Below are 23152 nucleotides of genomic sequence, written 5' to 3' on the forward strand. Positions count from 1 at the left end.
TAAAAGGGGACACCGAAGTGATAGCTAAACACTGCTATTGTAAGAATAAATTAATGCGGCGCTCCGGCACATAGTAGGCGCTCAGTTAATGGTGACAACGATTAGTAGTAGTAGAGTAGTTAGAGGCTAAGCATCGGTGCCCAGAATAAAGATTTGAGCTCCGGCCCTCCCAGTTCTTCATCGGGGGTGGAGGGGGTGTTTGGGGTTGGGGTGGCGGGAGTACCTGCCGTACCCCCGCCTTCCCGCGTGCCTAAATAAACGCGGCAGTACCCGGAGATTAGCCCGGGACCCGGCACCTTGGGACGGCCCGGATGCCCCCAGGCTCGTAGCACCTCCCGGCGCCAGTGGCACTTCTTTTTCCCTCCAGCGGAGGAAAGATTTCTTTTGTGAATCGAGTCTCTCCCCCGCCCCCCCAGCCGCCCTCCAGCCCAAGCTTGCAGCCTCCTCCGGGTTCCGGTGCCGGGAGAGCCGGCCCGAGGCTCGAGCGGGAGGGGAAAAGGAAGCCTCTGGGTGTGCGCGTCCCCCGGGCCCGGGGAGAAGGAAGAGAGGACGAGGTGGCGCGGCGATCGCGGGAGAACGCGGTGCCCTGCCAGTCCCGCGGGGGACCCCTCCTCATTTCCCCCTGCCTTCCGGGGGCCGCCCGGGCTCGTATCCAGAGGCGCAACCCCGGACCGGCCGCGCGTCCGCCTCCCCTGCCCTGGCCGGGGGCTGGGGGCCAGCTCGGCGCGCGGCGGGAGTGGGCGGCGGGCGCGGGCCCGCGAGGTAAGGGGGCGCTGGAGGAGGGGGGGGGTGCTGCACGTGTGTGTGCGCGCGCGGGGGCGGCGGGGGGGGGCCCGGCCGGGGCGCGTCCCACCCGGCACCTGCCTTCCCCGCGCGGTGCCGCCGCCCACGCCCTCTCGTCCCCGGCACCTGCGCTAGGGCGCTTGTCACTCGCATCTCTCGCGCCTCCACGTCCCGTCTGCCCCTCGTGCAAACCCCACCCTGCCCACTGATAATTTCCCACTGCAGAATCCGACCGAAACCTGGAGAGACAGCGTTGCCTTTTTGCTCCCCTCGCCGCTCCCCCTCCCCCCTGCTATAAATAACCCTGACTAGCGGGTCAGGGACGTCACACGGCGAGAAACCAGGACCCCGAGGTTTTCTTCTCTGGGAATAGGGGGCAAAGGGTGAGGAGAGGAGAAAGAAATTGCTCGTGAGTAGTGAAGAAAACCTTGCTCCTTGACTCCTAAAAACGACCAAGAATCATTTTATTCTTTTCCTTTCTTCTTTTTTTATTTTTCCGTTTCGTTCTTATTCTCCACCCGCCTCCCCCCCCCCCGCCCCAAATCCAACGGGTTGCTCAGCACTCCTCCTATTGGTTTTTTTTTCCCTTCCTCCCCCTCTACTCCTGCAAAGTCCCCTCCCCCGCGCCTCGCCGCACCCCCCTACCCCGCACCCCTACCGCCCCCGTCCCCTTCCTGCCCCAGGCAAGGGATGCCGTTGGCCAAGGAGGCAAAGTTCAGACTCCTTGCCCTGTCTCCTGCCGACACCAGAAGTGGGCTGCCCGGCGCCCATCTTCCGCTCGCACCCCACACCTGCTCTCCTTAAAATCCTAATCTGGTTTTGCATAATTAAGAGGACACACACACACCCCTCCCCAAAAACCCACAACCCGCGAGGTGCAAAACTGCGTCCTGCAACTACCGAAACTTACCAGAGGCTGGAGTTGTTTTTGTCTTAACGAAAGGACAACAAAGAATGTACTCTAGATGCTCCTGTGGGATGACTTTTCTCTGTGACTCAAATATGTATACATTATACATATATATGCCTTTTCTTTTTCCCCTTTAATTTTTCTTTTCTTTTTTTTTTAAACAAGGATATCTTCTCGGTCTCTGGCAGCCGCGCTTCCCCTTTGATGTTTTGGTACGCCGTGCGCATGCGCCTCGCATTAGAATTACTGCACTGGGCAGACTAAGTTGGATCTCCTCTCTTCAGTGAAACCCTCAATCCCATCAAAAACTAAAGGGATGTGGAGAGTCCGGAAAAGAAGCTACTTTGGGATTTGGTCATTCCCCTTAATCATCGCCGCTGTCTGTGCGCAGAGGTAAGTGCTGTTCAGCGTGTTTCTCTTTTGTCGTTTCTCACTTTGAAGGGCTCTGCATACCTCTGTGAGCAGGGAAATGTAGTAAGGATTAGATGCTGAAGACGCTGTGCCTGCTTTCGTATTGATGCCTGTTTATTGTCATTTCTTTCTTTAGTGTCAATGACCCTAGTAATATGTCGCTGGTTAAAGAGACGGTGGATAGACTCCTGAAAGGCTATGACATTCGTCTGAGACCAGATTTTGGAGGTAATGGGCTTGCCTTGTAAATAAGAAACGGTCCAGCGATAGCCGAAGCTGTCTTTTGAGCTTTGTGCGCGCTCTCCTCCCTCTCCCTAGTTGTGGGTGCATGTGGTGAACTGAATGTGTCTCTGTTTTACCATATGGAGAAACTGATCCAAACTTAGGCGGGTTTGTTACTATCCAGCACTTGGGTGGTCTTTCAATGCGCCCCTCTTAGGGTGTACTCAAATTTGGTGACTATTGTGTTTTAGCTTCACTGTTATAAATCCTTAGCTTCACTGGTTTTTGCTTCCTTGAGATGTAAACCTCTTAAGTTTAGTTAATGTTGTGCACAGAGAACCTGCCTTACGGAAGGCCATCCTGAACATTTTTGAGGACAAGATGTGCAGGCAATTGGTTGAGAGGTGGCATTAACCCCCTGTGCCCGCCTACTTTGGAAGAGTACTTCTGTCCATGGTTTAAAGTGGCTCATGTCTGGATATCATCCAGTTCTCCAAGCCTCACAGAAGAGGGGAGGATTGGGGAATCGGAGAGTACGGGGGGAAATGGGAGGGGAGAGAGGGGAGTGGAGGAGAGAAGGACCTCTGGCTGCAGCCCTAGATAAGCTGACAGACCAATTTAATTTTGCTTCAGTTCTCTTCTGAAGCCCAAAGAGTTAAAACCTGCACACAGAAGGCAGGTGGGAAAGAATGAGGAGGAGGGGGTTGCAGAGCAACATATAAACAATGTATAAAAGTCCCTTGGGTTAGAAAGATTCTTGTGCTTCTGTGTGTTGTATGTATTCACATGCTAAGACATATACATAATGTAGACAGAGCTGGAATCCCTTTTCCATCATCACACGTGTGTGCATATTCAATAGAGCATTTCCTAGAGGAGTGAGTGCCTGCCTCCTTTTGTACAAATGATCAGGAAATTGAAGAATTTGAGTGTGAGCAGTGCAGAGGGGTTTTGGACAGAGTGTCCTATGCCCAGGGACAACTCTTGCAAAGAATGAATGAAGTTCTGAGAAATCACGTGGCTGACTATCTTGGTTTGCAGGTCCTCCCGTGGCTGTGGGAATGAATATAGACATTGCTAGCATCGATATGGTTTCTGAAGTAAATATGGTGAGTATTGAGGTTTATGCCTATATTTTTGCAGACCTTCATTTGGGGACAGGGAAGAGGAGGGAGGTAGCTGTTAGGGTGGGGTGTGTGTGAGTATGTGTATGAGGTGGGGGCTAGAGCAGGGGATTTTGCCTTGGAATCCCCTGGCCAAATTTTTTTTTGTTTGAGGTTACAGAGAAGGCTCTTTCTTGTTCCTAATGATTTTTTTTTTTCAACCTGGTTCACATACTTGGGACTTGGCATAGAGGGAGTAAATACATCACACATTCACCTGTAAAATGCAGCCACGTGCAGGAGACCCCAGCAGAAGCCACATTTCCTAAGGCATAATGGGAAACCCAGTTCATCACGTGATTTTCTGGGTTTGTGGTGAGGTCAGGGGAAGAGGAGAGGGTTTTGATTTGATATTTAAGAGAATATAACCTACAAACTAAACTGTAACAGACCCTGGAATACTGATGCTGACTTGTTGCTTTGGGAGATCACCTCTTACTGTTAATGACACTCTTCCCCTCCATGTCCCAGCCCCATTGCTTGCTGCCTCCTTTAACCCTCTTGCCACCAAAATAAAATAAAAATTGACTACCCGGTTTCCAAAAGGTAGGCTCAGACCCCTGTCTTATCTCTGGTCACTTCAGCAATGGTATTCACCTCACATCCTAAGCTTGTACAATTTATTGACAGCAGCACTCCTTAGTGGCTACTTCCTTGAACTTGGGGCAAGCGCTAAGAGAAAAAGCTTGTGTGTTCCCAACCAGGAAACACGTGTAGGGGGTTTGCTTCGTGCAGGAGCGACCCCTGCTGCCCATATTGGAGCACTGCAGACATGCAAGACAATGACAAGTGTTCAGATATCCCCACTTACTTGGGACATTTCTCCAGTGACTGTCTTACTCTGTATTTTTAAAATTTCCCCCCTTTGGAAAATTCCCTCTAGATAGGCTACATTTGAATGTAAAATTCCAGTGCTACTTTCAATCCTGATAGCACACAGTACATTTTAGAAGACTGTGTTATGGAAGAGTTCTGTCTAGAAATTGGATGAATTATTAATGAAGGGGGTATAGTGTGTAAGCTTTTATGCAAAACACTTCTAAGCCAGCCAGCAGGGCATGAAAGTTAGCTGTCAACATTCCACAAATTTCCATATTCCCAGAATTCAAACCAAAAGAAAAAGCTCAATAATCAGCACAGTCCTTATACTCTGTCCAAAGATAAGTGATAATCCTGAGGTATCAGAAGATTCTAAAGCATATGAATACTTACACTTATACCCTATGAATACTCAAGGTAATATGCGACGATTTCAGTAATATTTGAATGACATGAATCTTCTTGTATTCTAATTTTGGGAAAGTTTCTATCATATAGGACAAAACTACAGTCTAAAGACAATATTGGATGTGTCAGAACTATAGATTTCCCTCACATTATGAAAATCCCCTGTGTGGATTGGGAATGTTTCTTGGGAGATTATTTAATTTCTCCCATAAGCAAATATTCACTTTTGTGGAATATTAGAGGCCTTTCATGAGTTTATATTTTGAATTTCAGCATAAGAATAAAAAATGGTCCAATGTGGGTGACTCCTAAGTCCAAGGAACTGGAATCTAAATTCTGTTGTTGAAAACAAAGTAATGCAGTAATCAGGGGTGATTCTGTGTGTCCTACATGTGATCGAATCAGACTTCTCTCTTATGCATTTTGCTTTATTTATGCTCTTCTCCTCGTCCCAAGTTTTATTTTCCCACCTCCTTCTTTAGAGCGTCACAAAAATGGGATTTTGTGGGGAAAAAAAGTCAAGGAAAATTAGAATCCTAAGAGATAATCATGAGATGATTCGAGGTTGCTATAATAGGTTAGCTAAGAACGTAGGTGTATTATATCCTAAAGTTGTTTAGAGTGGTAGAGTTTTTGTTTTCTTTTCCTTTAAATCTTGTTCATTTTTGCCTACATGCAACATTTTTGAGAGGTGTCTGAGGTGGACACAATGCCAAGACCTGCTAGTCAAAATATAGATCCAGCTAAGGCAAGGTGTCATCACTTAAAGCTATTTCCTGTTGCTGAAAAATCATGGGATGTTGAAAGTGCAAAAATAAATGTCAGGTTGTAAATGGGACAGCATTGCAGCATTAGTGATTAGAAGAACCAAGTGTTGAAAATTCCCAGCCAGATTCCTTTCTTAGCCTAATACTACCACCCGTGGATTTGCCAAGCCACATTTTGACTTGTTGAAAGATGAACATTTATTTCAGCTAGCAATCTTAATGACCTAAAATTAATCCTTCAAAGAAACTTTTTCATGATGTGTGTTGTTGTTGTGTTTTTGAAAAGATGGTTACTTGTTTTGGAGCAACAGATGGGAAATTCCATCAGTGATACCTAAATAAAAGAAGGAAATGTTTATGGTACGTTATCCCAGGTATACAGGTCTAAAAGTGTTAAGATCTCTTGATTAGATTCAGTCCTGAAAGAATGGTTGATTGATTATTTAAGTGAAACTTCTAAATTGATTAGCAGACACGTCTTTGCCTCATTTCCCTCTGTGGACTGCAACCTCTGGTAATTGTTACTTTCTCTTATTATAACACACCTTGCTTTGAAGAGTGGTAGGCACCAGACCATTTAAATTGTCATTGACTCATTTGTACTGAATGCATAAGTATCCACGTCAGTGCGATGCTCCTGGTAAAAGACAACAATAGAAAGACCTTGAACTGAATCAAGGGCCTTAGATACTAGTTCTACTTCTGATATTTAGTTCATCCTGAGGGTATTCACAGCTAGATGGGCTCAATATCCTCACTTGTTAAAGGGGATTAAGAGTCTCATTTTACCTATCTCAGGTGACTACCAAAATTTTTAAAATGATAACAGGCATATCTCATTTTATTGAACTTTGCTTTATTTTGCATTGGAGATACTGCGTTATTTTTTACAAAGTGAAGATTTGTGGCAACTCTTCACTGAGCAAGTCTATACGTGCCATTTTTCCAATAGTATGTGCTCACTTCATATCTCTGTGACACATTTTGATAATTCTTGCAATATTTCAAACTTTTTCATTATTATTATATCTGTTATGGTGATCTGTGATCATTGACGTTTGATATTAGTATGTAACATAAGCTATCAACTGTGTTTGTACAAGATAGCAAATTTAATTGATAAATATTGTTTGTGTTCTGACTGATCAACTGATTGGCTGTTTCCTGGTCTCTCTACCTCTCATTAGACCTCCTTATTCCCTGAGACACAACAATATTGAAATTAGGCCAATTCATAACCCTACATTGGCCTCTAAGTGTTCAAATGAAAGGAAGAGTCACATGTCTCTAAATCGAAAGCTAGGAATGATTAAGCTTAGTGTGGAAGGCATGTCAAAATCTAAGACAGGTTGAAAGCTAGGCCTCTTGCATCAAGTAGTTAGCCAAGCTGTGAATGCAAAGGAAAAGTTCTTGAAGGTAATTAAAAGTGCTACTCCAATGAACACATGGAAGATAAGAAAGCAAAACAGTCTTATTGCTGATATGGGGAAAGTTTGAGTGGTCCGAATAGGAGATCAAACCAGCCACAACATTCCCTTAAGCCAAAGCCAGATTGTCAGAGCAAGGTCCTAACTATTCAATTCTAAGAAGGTTGAGAGAGGTGAGGAAGTTGCAGAAGAAAAATCTGAAGCTAGCAGAGGCTGTTTCATGAGGGTTAAGGAAAGAAGCATCTCTATAACATAAATGTGCAAGGTAAAGCAATAAGTGCTGCTATAGAATCTGTGAAATTTATCTAGAAGATCTAGCTAAGATAATTGATGAAGGTGGCTACACTAAATAACATATTTACAATGTAAACAAAACAACCCTATATATTGGAAGAAAATGGTATTGAGGACTTTCATAGATAGAGAGGAAAAGTCAACGTCTGGCTTCAAAGCTTCAAAGCAGAGGCTCACTCTCTTGCTGGGGGCTAGTGCAGCTAATGCAACTGGTGACTTTAAGTTGAAGCCAATGCTCATATATCATTCCAGAATTCTAGGGCCCTTAAGATTATGCTAAATCTACTCTGCCTGCGTTCTATAACTGGAGCAACAAGGCCTGGATGACAGTACATCCTTTTATAGCACAGTTTACTGACTATATTAAGCCCACCGTTGAGACCTACTGCTCAGAAAAGAAAGATTCCTTTCAAAGTATTATGGCTCATTGACAGTGCATGTGGACACCCAAGAATTCTGATGGATATTAGAAGGAGATTAATATTTTCATGTTGCTAACACAGCATTCTGCAGCCCATGGTTCAAGAAGTAACTTTGAATTTCAATTCTTATTATGTAAGAAATGTATTTTGTAAGGCTATAGCTGTCATAGATAGTGATTCATCTGATGGATCTACCTAAATTCAGTTGAAAACCTCTGGAAAGGATTCACCCTTCTAGATGCCATTAAGAATATTCGTAATTCATGGGAGAAGGTTAAAATATCAACATTTACAGGAGTTTGGAAGAAGTTGATTCTAACCCTCATGCATGACAGTAGAGTTGAAGAATTCAGGGGAGGAAGTCACTGCAGATGTCGTATAAATAGTAAAAGAACTAAAATTAGAAGTGAAGCCTGAAGAGATGACTGACTTGCTGCAATCTCATACAACCTGAATGCTTGAGGAGTTGCTCCTTGTAAATAGTTTCTTGAGATGGAATCTACAATTGGTGAAGATGCTGGGGACATTGTAGAAACGACAGCAAAGGATTCAGAGTATTCCATAAACTTAGTTGGTAAAGCAGTGGTTTGAGAGGGTTGACTTCAATTTTGAAAGTAGTTTTACTGTTGATAAAATACTATCCAACAGCATCATATGCTATAGAGAAATCTTTCATGAAAGGAATAGTCAATCGATTGGGCAGATCTCATTGTTGTCTTATTTAAGAAATTGCCACAGCTACCCCAGGCTTCAACAACCACAACTTGACTAGTCAGCAGCCATCAACATGGAGGCAACACCCTCCGCTCACAAAAAAGATTATAATTCACCGAAGGCTCAGACGATGGTTAGCATTTTTTAGCAATAAAGTATTTTTAAATCAAAGTATGTACATTTTTATCATAATGCTATTGCACACATAATAGATACAGTGTGGTGTAAACACAACTTTTATATGCCCTTGGAAACCCAAAAATTTGTGTGACTTGCTTTGTTACAATATTTGCTTTACTGTGGTGGTCTTGAACTGAACCAGCTATATCTCTGAGATATACCTGTATGTGGATGTATGCATGTTCTATGAACATACTTAATGAAGGCTGAATACCAACCAGGCTCGCACTCAAGCACCCAGTGTGGACTCCAGCTGCTTTCCTGAGTGTTCTTGGGTTGGTAATTTAAATTGCTAGGTCTCAGTTTCAGTATGTTTGAAATGAGAAGGGACATGTTTAGTTGGCTTCCAACTCAAAGGTTCATATGTATCTGGCTTGGTTTGTTATAGTAGCTCTGTTTTGTAAAAACAATATCCAGGAAAACTTGGAAATCTAGAAAACCATGAGGAAAATGCGTAATTCCTAAATGACATACAGTCATGAGCTCTTTTGAAGGTAGTGATGGTATCCGTGCCATGTACTCAGGTGACTATCAGCCCAATAGACGATCATCGGAAGAATGTGATCTCAATAAAAATGCTCCTGAGCTGAAAGCTTGGCTTCGGAATGAAATATTTTTAGATGTCGTGGTTAAATTGGCAGGAATCTTTTTGTTAAGATTCTTTGATGAAAAGTGCATTTTAAGATTCAAATTTGGCTCTGAGGATTATGGACTGAAATAGCTTTCGCTTCATTTAAAGCAGATTCTTCTCCATCATAAAACAACACATTTGCCAACCAAAGAGTGAAGCAATATTTCACTTTTGAGGAAAGAGTTCTAGTAAACACATACACAAATTACCTTTTTGTGGAATGGCAAATGGAGAAAAGTGCTTAAAAAAAAAAACAGATGTTTTCTTGCATCACCAGCTGCACAGTTTAAAATTCCATTCAACAAATACTTATTTAGCAGCTACTATGATCCAGACATGTGTTAGGCTTTAAGGACATAGCAATGAACAAGACCACCTTGTCCCCTAACTTCATGAAACTTAATACCTAGGTGTTCACTATTCTTAAATTCTATGTCAGGTTCTTACTGCACTTACGCCTAGCTTATGCCTTATCTTTTCTTTAAAACCTTTTCTGAGCAGCCAAGGAAGTGCGTTGTGGTCTCTGTCTCCTCTAAGTTCCTTTGTCCACTTGTTGATTTCATCATTCATTTGATATTTCCAGTTGTCTTATATTTTACATATTTATTCTGTCTTCCTCTATCATGTTTATAGATTATATCTAGACAAGGTCGTAGTGTCTCTCCCCACATGGTTTTGCTCCATACACAAATGATTGTATGGATATTTGACTCTTGATGAATGCCACACGTGAAGAATTCATTTCCATAGCAGTAATTTATTATTATTCACTACACACTGTATGATATATGTAGGGAAACAGAGCCTAGAATCATAGTCCACAACTTTAAGGCACTCGCCATTTAAACCAACAAATGTCGAAAGAATCACAATGTCAGGTTCTAAGTGCTTTGAAGGAGGAAATACACAGGGCATGGTGGGAATGTAGAATACTGATGTATTACATAGAGATTAGCCAGGTAAAGAAGGGGGTTAAAGGTGTGTGGATAGATGTTCCAAGTAGAAAAAAATGGCATATAGGAGGGTGCTATACAGGCAAAATAAATAGTGTTAGGGATTTGCAAGTAGCTTAAAAAGGCTGGAGTGGGAGTGAGGAAGGTCTAATGTTGGTGTTGGTGCCAAAAGTGGTGATTGAATCATGAAGACCATTTTTATGTCTTGCTCAAGAGCTTCATTTTTGTCCCAAAAGCCGCAGGGACCCATAAAAGGATGTCAATAGAAGAATTGCCTGAATAGATTCACACCTCTGGAAGATAGTTCTAAAAGTGTGTGGGGTGGATTGAAGTGGAGCAAAACCAAAGGTTGGGAGATGAGATGAAAACCAGCTGCAAAATTGCAGGAAGAATTTACAAGATAAGTCAGGGATGTAAAAGAGAAGATATAAAATCAGGGTATTTACAAAGTGAAAGTAAGAGGACTTGGTGAACCCTAAGTTTCTGATAGTGCCATTTACTGATATGGGAAGAAAGGAAGGGCAGTGGGGCTGTGGGAGGGGAGGCAAGTGGGCAGACAGTGAGTTCAGTTTGGAAAACGTTGATTTTTCTGTACACATGGAATCTCCTTGTGGAGATCACCAGTGGGTTATTAGAAAATACAGGTGTACAGCTGAGAAAGAAGTTAGGACTAGAGATGGCCTTGAACATTGTCAGTATATAAGTGGTGCTTATAATTGTATGAACAGATACAATTAAAAAGGAAAAATGGGAAGACAGCTAAAAATAAAGATCTGGTGAGGACTGGAATTGTAATTGCTGGAAAACAGAAAAGGAGCCCATGGAAGAGATGTGTAAGCAGCAGTCAGAGAGTTAGTGTGAGACCCCTGGGTAGAAGCTGAGGCACAAGAGGGTTTAAAAGAGAAGCAAATGGTCAGCTGTGTTGAATGCCAGAATGTTCAATTGAAGTAAGATGTGAGCGAGACTCGTCTCCCAAAGACAGTAATAGCAGCTCATTGGTAATAAGGCAGCAAGAGGAGTTTTTTAGTGGTTGAAGATTATGCTTTTGAAACGTTTGGGTCTGCAGGGAACTAGGGAGAGGGACATTGCAAAATAAAAGGGGGGGGATTTTTAGTTTGGAGGAGAAATAACATTTAGAAGGCAGCAGGTTAAAGATACAAAGGGAGATGTGGGGTCAGGATAGCATGATGGGAACTAAAGGCTTTCTTGCCTGAATACCTGTGTACTCTCTGTGATGTAGAAGACACATCCTATTGAGATTAGAGGGTAAAATTGGTTGCTGTGGAGAACAGGTAAGCGAGGTCACTCAGGAAGCGTGAAGCAGGGTGAAGGGGGTGTGAAGGCTCAGTGACCATAGGCAGGTTTAATTCTAAATAAATTATACTTAGAAGCTCTCCTACTCAATTTTAGCAAGCTGTTGTTTCCTCCTCCTCCTTTTCCTCTTTGTCCTTCTCCTCTCTGTCACCTCCTCCTCCTTCTCTCGTGCTGTGTTCAACATTCTCCATCATCATCACCATGAACTAATAAAATAATGATAGCTATTTGTCCTAGTCCGTTTCACGTTGGTACAGCAGAATATCTGAGATTGGGTGGTTTATAACGAAATGAGGTTTCTTCTGGTGGCTGGAAAGTTCAAGATTGGGCATCTACATCAGGTGAGGGCCTCAGGCTGCTTCAACTTAGGGCACAAAGTGGAAAGAGAAACTGCAGCACGTGCAAAGAGATCACCTGGCAAGAGGGGAAGGCGCCAGGTTCTTTTTAACAACCAGCTCTCACTGGAACTAATGGAGTGAGAACGTACCGCCCCAAGGAAGGGCATTTATTTATGAAGGAGCTGTCCCCATGACCCAAACACCTCCCACCAGGCCCTACCTCCCAACATTGCCACATTGGGAATCAATTTTCAACAAGAGGTTTGGAGGGGACAAATATCCAAATCATAGCAGTACTGTTTATTGAGTACTTAACTTGTGTAGGTATTGTATTAATGTGCATTGTGTCAGTCAATCCTCCTATACAAACTGAGGTGGCCACTATCCATCTATTTACTAAAGGGGAACCCGAGGCCCAGAGAGGTTAAGTGACTTGTTCAAGGTTACACAGCTAGCAAATGACTGCCTTCACATCTCTCAATCTTAGAGCCGTCTGGTTATACTGCACTTTCAAATGTAGCAAAGTCACATTTTTGAATCATTTCCATCCCATGTGTACCCTGTTTTATTGTTTTTATTCTTATTTTTTTGGAAACAGTGAGTAGATCAAATAAACGAATCCTTCATGAGTTATTACAGTTTTTCCACTCCACTTGGAAAAAAAAAATCTTAATTTTATTAAAATGAATTTTTCAAGTAGATACTTTAGTCAGTGTGTATTAAATATATGTTTCCTGTCCTTGAGAAACATATTTTATAATACATCTATGGGCACAATTTAAACCAAGCAATAAAGAAAGATTTATATAAGCTCTTGAGGAGCTGAAGATGTTGCTTCTGTCATGATTTCTTTCATTGTGAATGGATGCCATTTGTTAGCTTGTCTAATAATTTTCCACTGCTTCAACAAAATCTGTCAGGGAACCGTTAAGACCAGTAATTTATAATAGGCAGTTATTAGGCAGGGTTGCCTGGTTTATGTCAAGAACTGTGAACTGTCTCAGTGGTTTTAGGCTGTGGGCAGGCACTATGTGAAAAGACCACACCTTTTGGCCTCCTCCCTTTTTATCCTTTTATTATCAAGACCTTATTTTCAACTGAACTTTTTTTTATAGAATGAATATTTATGTTTACTGATAATTCCTTCTGCAAATAATCCTCTTAAAGGTGGTTGAGTTTCTTTTCTTTTCTGAATTTCTTTTTTCTTCCCCAATCTTTCCTACCTCCACCCCACATAATCTAAATGCGGTTCATTATAAAGATTACATCTCTAGGAGAATTACTTCATCTATTTTTAAACCATACCCACTTGATAGTGCCAGTTTCTCAGTCTGTTTCTCTTGGTTAATTCTTAGAGAAAATTCCTTAGTGTTGCTTTTTTCCTTCAACAATGTTCTTGCTCGGCTGTGATATGAAGTAATGATCTATGTGCTTACGCTGCAAGAGTTAAAGTGAGTGAGGTTGGTAAGTTTCATATTTTAGAAATGAAACATATCCTGTGTGTTTTAGCTTCATATTTGAGAAACAAAATGAATCTTGTGTATTTTGGCTCTCTTCCCTGGAAGTGATTAAATATTCGTGGGAATTCCTACAAGAATCTAAGTCAGAGAAAGTATTTTTCTTGGGGAGGATGGCTTAATTTTGGTGAGAGAGGCACTGACTTGTTTTGTGGTCATTTTGTAGCTGGGTTTCTTAACCTTGAAACTATTGGCATTTGGGGCCAGATGATTCTCTCTTGTGGGGCACTGTCTTGTGCATTGTAAGATGCTTAACGGCATCCCTTGCTTCTACCTCCTAGTTGTTGGTGGCACTCATAAAGTGGTAAAAACTAAAAATGTCTCCAGAAATTGCCAAATGTGCCCTGGGGGCAAAATTGTCATAGGTTGAGAATCACTGGTATAAAGAATTGTGTTATGCTTTTGTCTCCAAGTAAGTAGGGAAAAGATTTTCTTATTGGGTAATGGTTTTTGTGCTTAATTGCCATTTTCATTTGTTTAGTGGCACACTGTGGGAAAAACAATTTTAAAATACCAACAAACATCAAAGGCAAATATTATTCATATCCATATCACATCATTAAAACTGTTTTAATTTCCCTATATTACCTTCTAATTCCTGCCTATTTCCTTATTCATATTTTACACAATGCTTGAGTTATTTTGTAGGCAGAATATTATAGTCCACATTTTCACTTAACAGGCCATGAATATTTTTATAGTTTTATTTCAAAAAAATGCATAGCGGGACCACCACCAATGTAATGTGTTGTGTGTTTTCCATGCCCTTTCTGTGATCTTACAAACATATGCAGACATATGACCATAATGACAATTTCTTTTTTATTCATTATCTTTCTTTTTAAAAAAGGAATCATATTAAATACAGGTTGTAAATTTTTTTTTTTTTTTTTTTTTTTGAGACAGAGTCTCACTTTGTTGCCTGGGCTAGAGTGAGTGCCGTGGCGTCAGCCTAGCTCACAGCAACCTCAGACTCCTGGGCTTAAGCGATCCTACTGCCTCAGCCTCCCGAGTAGCTGGGACTACAGGCATGCGCCACCATGCCCGGCTAATTTTTTTGTATATATATTTTTAGTTGGCCAGCTAATTTCTTTCTATTTTTAGTAGAGACGGGGTCTCGCTCTTGCTCAGGCTGGTCTCGAACTCCTGACCTCGAGCGATCCACCCGCCTCGGCCTCCCAGAGCTAGGATTACAGGCGTGAGCCACCGCGCCCGGCCTGGTTGTAAATTATTAGCCAAAATTTTAGCTATAGATTAATTAAAAATAAAGGAACACGTTATTTACTTTTACTTATGCACCACTAACAATTATATGCAAATCATATGCAAAATAGCAAACTGAATCTAAACAGCATATACATCAACGTCTATTTTTAAGTTTTATATATTAATTTCACTCATATTTACACAGCTACTCTTTACTCTGTTTCTATCCTGATATTACTTAGTTTTTCCAAAATCGCTTTACATTTTTGGGATGACATAAAAATACTGTGGAGACTCTTAAAAGAGGAAGAAGAAATAAGATGGTTATGAGTTTTAAAAGATGCAAACACAAGATTTATATGTTCCTTCCAGTAGTGTGTTTTATTTGCAAAATATATATCTTATTAAAGAAGGAGAGAAATGGGTTTGTAATACCCTGTTGTGATTTATATGGAAAAACATGAGGGATATGTTTAGCCCATTGGCTCTTACTGGTGTTCCTTTTTGTTAACATCTATCGGTGCATCTATTGCCAAGTTTGATTTCCTTGCTCTGTGGTTTGGCACCTACTGCCTATTTACCTGCCAGGAAGTCTTAACTTAGAAGTAATTGCTTGAGCAATTGAAGATGAAATAACTTCTTTCTTAACGTAATAGCAACCATTAAATTAATGAAATTTTTTAGTGTGAATCTGCATGTATCTTAGTAAAGCAATACAGGAGTAAGCCGTAGAGGAAGAGCAGAGATTTTTGAGGTGCACAAATGTGTAGACAGTGCTTGCATGCATCCCCAGTACCTAGCACATGCCTGACAATTAGTAGATGCTCAATAAATATGGAATGAATTTGTTGGAGGAGTTGAAGGACTGTCAGATATTAGTCTACCAGGAAATATTTATGAAGTGCTAAATTAACTGTCACCATAACAATTAGACCGTATAGTAGAAAGATATGAGATACCTTACTATCTCTTACACAGGGGTTAAGGCTTTCTTTAGAATCCAGAAGGATTAATTTTAGTTGCCTCAGGGGAGAAGTGAAGGGTTGATGGTGAGAAGAATGTTTCAGGAGAGTGGTGTATCCCTCAGTAGAGGACTTGAAATAAAAGGTTAAGAATTACATTTTTACAGTGATTCTCAAAACTTCACTCTACGGTAATCATCTGAGTCTAGTGTTAATATTCATATTTCTAAGCCTAGGTATGCTCAGAATCTCATTCATTAGGTCTGGGGTGAGATTCAGGACTCGGCATGTCTAAAAGCTCTCTAGGGGACTCTGACACAGGTACTTTCTGAGAGGTAACTGTCTTAGGGACACTAGTTTCATAGTGAAGTTAAAAGCTAATATTATCACTTATAAAGGAATTGGACCACAATTGACCAATCTCTAGTTACAATATGAGCTTTTGCAACATTATAGATCCAGTTGGATTGAGGGGGTAGAATTTGTGGAAGGTTTGATGGAAGAGGGAGAGCTTGAACTAGGCAAGAAGTATCAGTACAATTTGAGTCGATGGAAAATAAGAACAGTCCTGTGGGAGAGTGCAGCGGGGCATGGACAGTGTGAAGAAAGCCATTACATGTTAGCAATAATAATGTTGGAAAGATGAAAATTTAGGATGTGTATGACTATCTCACTTCATGCTCACAAAAATCATGATCTAGGTAAAAGTATTGCCTTTTACAAATCTAGAAGCTAAGGACTAGAGAGGTTATATAATTCCCAAGACTGCACAGCTAATAAGTGGACAGAAATGGTGAGATGCGTATGTAGGGCAAGCTTAATTTTCTAGTACCTTAAGAGCTATGCAGAGGAGATATTGAGAGATCGTGGATGCTATGACGTGGTGAAAGTGTCTTAAGCATCTTCACAAGGGATAAAGTAGGAGGCAGGGGACACTTACTAATGGTAAGCATGAGAAGGAGGGAAAACATTTTCCAGCTCCGATTTTATTTTTAAAAAGTGCCATTTAGAACATCCACACTAATTTTTTGACACAGATGTTGAAAATACTCATAATTCTAAATTTAGAAAGGTTCAATAAAACTGGTGAAATAGGGGGAGGAATGAACACATGGCAAAGTGTTTGGTACTGTGAATGAATAAATAATATCTCCATCAGTTATTTAGTTTAAGATGTCTGAAAAATATCAGGAAATACTGATATTTTAGTATGCACATTAGGCTAATATGATTTAGCTAACATTTTAATTAAATAGGTAATCTCTAAACATCAATTTTCACTCTACTATTTTATTTTTAAATTTAGATAAAAATGATGTCTTTCTATCTAGATCCTGTTATTTTGACTTTTTGTTGACTGAAGCCCCTCAGAGAGAAAAATCTATAAATTATACATTTGTTATATGTAATGATATACTAATATATTGATGCATATATTAATGACATATATTGATCCATAATGATATATTATAAAGTTTATATAATTATAAATCTATTTAATACATTCTATTATTTTGACCCAATCACTTTAGATATATAGGAAAATTTGACCCTAGATATTTATTTAAGCTTTGAATCTTATGTAATAACTTAAAATTTTTTTTAAATCCATTTTACAATGCAAGTATCATGAAAATGTGCTTCATGTAAAAATTACAGCTAATATTTGTCTTTTAGTAGAATATAACAGTTTTATAAGTAAGCCACCTCATTTTATAAGTAACTCATCTATGTGTGCATATATGTGTACTTTAGTTTGAATGCACTTATGGTCTTCAAATTTCGGAAAAATTTTTTCAAACAAAATGATTCTAATCTCTTTTTTTAACTTTATCAGATATTCAATTGAGTTAATAAAAATTAAGAATAAAATTATGCTAGATATATCATATGTCACACTATATATGTACAATATTTTAAAATAATTACCAAGTTCTGTATTTCTGCTGAAAGGAAACAATCCTTAGGTTAAATGATGTTCTTCCATTTTTAATGGATTATGTATATAATTATTGTTAAAGGATCAATATTCATATCAAAAGCAGGAGAGTGGGCAGCCCTGGTTTTGTCCTGGATCTGTCACTAATAACATTTAAGCCTTATACAAATTTCTTAAGTTCTGGAAAGGAGTTTCTATATTTAGAAATTAAGAAAATTAAATGCAAGATATAAACACTTCCAGCTGTTTGTTATATTTGCTTTGTAAAGCAGGTGGATTTCTCTGTCATACAGTTTTATTAATATTCTGGGATGTTTTGACAGAATTATTACTTATTTCTGTCCGTTATAGAAAAATCAGTAAATATAATAAACTATAATGAAAATTTAAGATCTCTATTAATGTCATCACTCAGACATTAGTGCTATTAGCAAAGTGACCACAAAACCTTCAGACTGCATGGTAATTCACATGCATGCACATGAAATTAAATAGGGTAGTATCATACATCATGTTTTGAAATATGATTCTTGCACTTAATATTTTGTGAACATCTTTTGATGCCATCTATAATTCTTCTAATATTTGCATAGAATTTCATTGTATGAATGCACCATGTTTATTAAATCAGTCTTCTGTTGATGGACATTTTAATCATTTGGGGAGTATTTGTTATTATGAATAAAATATATTAAATACTCCTGTATGTTAATATTTGATGCACTTATGAAATTATTTCCCCTTATAAATTCTTAGGAGTTGGATTACTGGACCCCAAAGCATATACATTGTAGATATTGATACTTATTACAAAGCTGTGCTTCCTTAAACATGTGCTAATTTATAATCACACCACCAGTGTATGAGAGTTCCATTTGCACACACACCGACCAATCCTGGGTATGTTTCTCAGTACATACCTTCTTTCCACCTTTACTATCAGTAGGTAAAATTGATTATTTCCGTGAATTAATTAACTTATATTACCAGTTAACCATCTCAAACCCCTTTTTGTGTTATAGGCCATTTGTATTCTTTCTCTCTGAATTGCCTTTTCATGTCATTTACTCATTTTTTTTTTCTATTGGAAGATTCATTTGTTTCTTACTGATTTGTTAGAAAGCCTTACATATTAAGGCTATTTAGCCTTTGTTACATATTGCACACATATTTCCTTATGTGATAACTTTGTGAATAGTATCTTTTATTGTCCAGAAGCATTGTTTGTATATACTAAAATATGTTCATCTTTTACTTTATGGCTTTTGGATCTTGCTTTTCAGACTTTGAAAAGTCTTGTGCACAAGATTTTTAAAAAATAAATATTCCAGTGTTGTTACAATATTGTATGGAATTTTTCAACATAAATATTGAATCCATTTGAAATGTATTTTGTGGTAATTTCTAAAGCAGAAACATTGATAGGTAGGTAGATTGATTGACAGATAATTGTCACAATAAAATTTAATGAAAATGATTCATCCTTCTTGCTAATGATTTGAAAAGTTCTTTGCCATATAGGAAATCTCATATGCCCTTAGATCTGTGTTTTTACTCTGTAATTTGCTTCATTAATATATTGCTATATTTTTGTGCCAGCACCATGTGGTTTTAATTGTTCTAATGTTAAATATAAGACAAATCTCTTCTGATTATGTTTCCACTTAATTATACTTGACCATTATGAAATAGTTATACTTTCATTTAATCTTTCAATTTTGGCAAGTAAAAAATGTGCTCCTACTATTTTTGTTGTAATTGCTTTGAAATTTATCGAAGAATATAGAAGGAAACTTACTTCTCAACAAGATTGGTTCTTTCTATTAAAGGACATGATATGTTTACCCATTTATACTTATTCTTTTATATTCTTCAGTAAAATTTTAGTTTTCTCCATGTAGGTCTTGCACATTTCTCGTTAAATTTATTCCCATAGGCCTTACGTAATTCTTGTTAAACTTGTTCTTCAGTACTTTACAGTTTTTTGGTTATTGTGAATGGGATTTTTATATTCAAAGATTATTTTTGATTCTTGGCCAAATGAACAAATGTTATATAACCATCCGAATATGGTTGTCTTTTAACTTCACAGCTTAGGCTACCATTTCTATTTCAATATATGCATGAGGTATTTTCACTATCACTAACATAAAATACGTTGAAACACTGTATTATGTTTTTGCAGTTTTTTTATATTGCTGATCACTTTAAACATGTAAAAAGTGGTTGTTTTATTTCAATTTCAGTCTTTTCTTGCATAGGATTTACTTGCTTGGCCACAAAGAACCAACATGAATTACCACTGAAGGGATAGTCTTGAGGCTCCCTTCTATTCATTTAATTTTATCCAGTAAAATTTAGATTTAAAGCAGTAGTCCCTGCTTCATTCATTCCATTTTTATCTTGCCCATTGTAAACCTTATTAAAATGGGAAAACTTTTCGAATGTAGTAAGCCAAATTGTCATCACATGCTGTGTCTAAACTCTGTTGTCCATTACTTGAAATATGAATGATTTAACTCCCAATAATAAAGAAGAGATATTTATTGTTGAGAGCAGTTATAGCCAGAGAATAAAACAGTGTAACCGACATACTGTGTGTGGATGTTGCCTCATATACCCATTTCACAGTGACACTCGGCTGGATTCCATACTAAATCAGAACGTGACTTATATCCAGAGACTTGATCACCTAAAGATTGAGGACCATCAAGGCTCTCCCGTTACAATAGCCTCAGTTGATAATTGGTTTGACAGTTTTGAATATATCAATTTGTCAATCAGTTCTACTGAACAGTTTTAATTATGTGCATTCATTCAGCAAAGAATGGTTCCATTGTGCATGAAGTTCAAGATTTCTAGAAAATATCTCAAAATATGTTACTGAAGTTTAGAGAAAATCTACATATACATTTTAGGGGATTTAGAAACTCTGTAGTTGAACTGTAGCTTTTGTGTTAGTTAAGACAAATGTGCCTTTGAGAAAAAAGACAAAAGCTTAGAAATTGTAGAAGGAAAGAATTTGTATAAACTAGGGCAGCATTGTCAACAGCATGCAATTACATAGACATGCTTGTATGCATGCACACACGCATACATAATTGAGTATGAAATGATTATTTTTTCTGTTTAAATAAGAACTTACTGCCCTCAGGTTGCATTAATACTGGTACACTTAAGTTAGACTCGTTAGTAGAATGAGATATATTGTGAAATAACAATGCCACATGTGTTAGCTTAAAAAGACTATGTCCTTGGACAGGAAAATGTGTTATCTGTAGTTCAATCTAGGCCAATTAGAATGAAGCTGGTATTCTATGCTATTATGCATGAGTTTACCAAATATACATTTTTTTTGTGCAAAATGAAATATCTATACTAGATGGATGATTTTTTATTAAAGAATTGCTGCATTAGAATGATTTTAAGTTTCTGATTTGATGTATCTAGAGAAGCTTGGTCTTTTGACAGTTGTATCTTAGTTCCATATATTTTCATAAAAAATACAGATATAATACTCTCATAAATAGAATACTTACTAAATCACGATTTAAATACTATTTGATTCTTAGTGGTCTATAGGTTTATTTCTCCTTCTAAAAGATAATTATGGAATTTTATCTTCAAAGACACAATGATACATTAGGATATTTTATTTTTTAAAACTGGATTTCAGCGAGACATGAGTTTGATGATCATGCTCATCTTTACTTGGGTAATGTTGGCCAAAAAGTTATTGATGTTTTAGAGCAGAGGTCAGCCAAATCTGGCCAGGTGCCTGTTTTGGTAAATAAACTTTTGTTGGAACACATTCATTGCCCATTTGGTTATATATTGTCTATATCTGCTTTTTGCACTGTCAAGGCAGAATTGAGTAGCTAAAGAGAGACCATTGGGCTTGCAAAGACCAAAATATTTACTGCCTGGTCATTACAGAAAACAATTTTCTAGTCCTTTTTTTAGAGCAATAAGTACTGAATAAAAGATGAAGTACTCTGTATGTAAACAAGAAATAGAAAATGTAGCATATTAAATTGCATATTATTACTTGGTTTTCTTATATATCTGCTATGACTTTATATGAATGAGAAATTGTTTACATTAAATAAGAATTGTGTTGGAAGTATGTGATTTCATAGTGAAATACATTTTATTAATTAATATTACAGAAAGTGTAAGAAGCAAAACATCATTAGTATTAAAAGTGGAAGAATTATAGAAAATAACATGAGGCTCTTTGCCTCATATTAGTCTGAGATTTTAAATTAAAACAGATTGCATTGCATTCTGTTGTGTAATATAAATACATTTCAACCAATTTCAAAGACATTCTATATTAATAAAGATTTTCAAAGATTGCAGATAAAACTTGACTTTATTTATCTGATAGGCTGAATTAGTTCCTTGCTAAGTTTTCTGCTTTCCTTACATTTACATCTAAGACATTGTACACTTACTAGCTTAAGTCTCAACATTTAGACCTCATTTTATGTACAAACTGTTCTCCTGCTTAGCTCTCCCCTTTGGTTTAGCCAAAATTTCTGTGTATGAACTTCAGAAATGAATGTTATCTATTTAAAGATGTCAAATTGCATCTGCTGGCCAACAATTAAGAATCATTCTTTGAAGAGTCCTGCATGTTCTGTGGTCACCATTCTGCTGTACAGAATGATTGTACGTTGTGTTCCCGTTTGCTTTTTAGTAAACTGTGAAGTTGTATGACCTAATGATGCTTTGGGAAGATTAATATTTTGATTAAGAATTAGAATTAATAAAATTTTTTCTACTCTTGTTCCTTAGAAGTTTTGTTCTACAGAAGAAATAATCCCATAGCCCATTAGACTATGTTTCATAAGGTCAGGACCATGTCTGTTATCTTGACTGTTTTCAACCACAGGCAGGTATAGCTCAAAAATGGTCTGACTTATAGTAGTTACGCAGGAAAAGAATTAAATTAACATTAGAATAACCTATAATTTCTATTATTAGTACTTCTTCCTTGTAAGAAGTTTTAGTGCAACAAAATCATAGTTGTGTTCATAAGTTTATATCATTGCTTCCATTCAACCTGCAGTTTTTACTCAAGGATGTTTCAGTTGATTTTTGAAATTTTCTCTGGAAGCCTTTGTATTATCACAGTAGTGCTACAGTTATGTAAGGATCTGCATATCAATAGAGGTGACAGGAGAATATGCAGGACTCCTCAAAGAATGATTCTTTTTTGTTGGCCAGCAGATACAACTTGACCTCTGTAGGCAGACAGTATTTTGTAAACTAAAATCATGGCTATGATTAAAAACTAAACGAAAGAGCAGAGCTAAGCAGGAGTACCAGATTGTATATAAAATTAGGTTTAATTGTTGTGACTTATCAGTTAGAAAATATGCCATAATATTTCAGATACAAGAAAAGCAAGGAAAGTCAGCAGTGAAGTAATTTATCCTATCAGATGGAGTCAAGTTTTAACTGCAATCCTTGAACATCTTTTAACATTGAATGTCTTTGAAATTGGTTGAAATGTATTTAAAAACTAGAATGCAACACAATCTAGTTTTTATTGCTTGATTAGAACTAAATGCTTTTGGTTGTTATTTCTCCAACTGGTAAAAATGAAGTTTTCTTTCTTAAAACCAATAAAGGCAGGTTTACTTGTGAAAATTTGTAGGACGCACATTTTTCCTTTGATGTTTTTATAAGCACTGTGCTTATAAAGATCTGGGCCATGGAGTCTTGGCTGTGCCACTCACTACCTATATAATGTGGTCCAAATTA

General features: G+C 38.2%; 1 protein-coding gene across 3 annotated transcripts in view; it reads left to right on the plus strand.

Moving 5' to 3' along the window:
* The first annotated feature begins 546 nt into the window (after nt 1–546).
* GABRB2 (gamma-aminobutyric acid type A receptor subunit beta2) overlaps nt 547–23152 on the plus strand; it is a 213401-nt gene continuing 190795 nt past the window's right edge. For 2 of the 3 annotated variants that reach the window (XM_045551238.1, XM_045551236.1), the window contains exons 1-3: nt 2010–2086; nt 2241–2332; nt 3368–3435. In XM_045551238.1, coding sequence (XP_045407194.1) covers nt 2010–2086; nt 2241–2332; nt 3368–3435 — 237 coding nt within the window. Of the gene's footprint in view, nt 763–1858; nt 2087–2240; nt 2333–3367; nt 3436–23152 lie in introns of those variants that run through there. The other variant, XM_045551237.1, reaches the window with a different exon arrangement.

The sequence above is a fragment of the Lemur catta genome, chromosome 5, assembly GCF_020740605.2.
Source record: "Lemur catta isolate mLemCat1 chromosome 5, mLemCat1.pri, whole genome shotgun sequence".
Taxonomy (NCBI): domain Eukaryota; kingdom Metazoa; phylum Chordata; class Mammalia; order Primates; family Lemuridae; genus Lemur; species Lemur catta.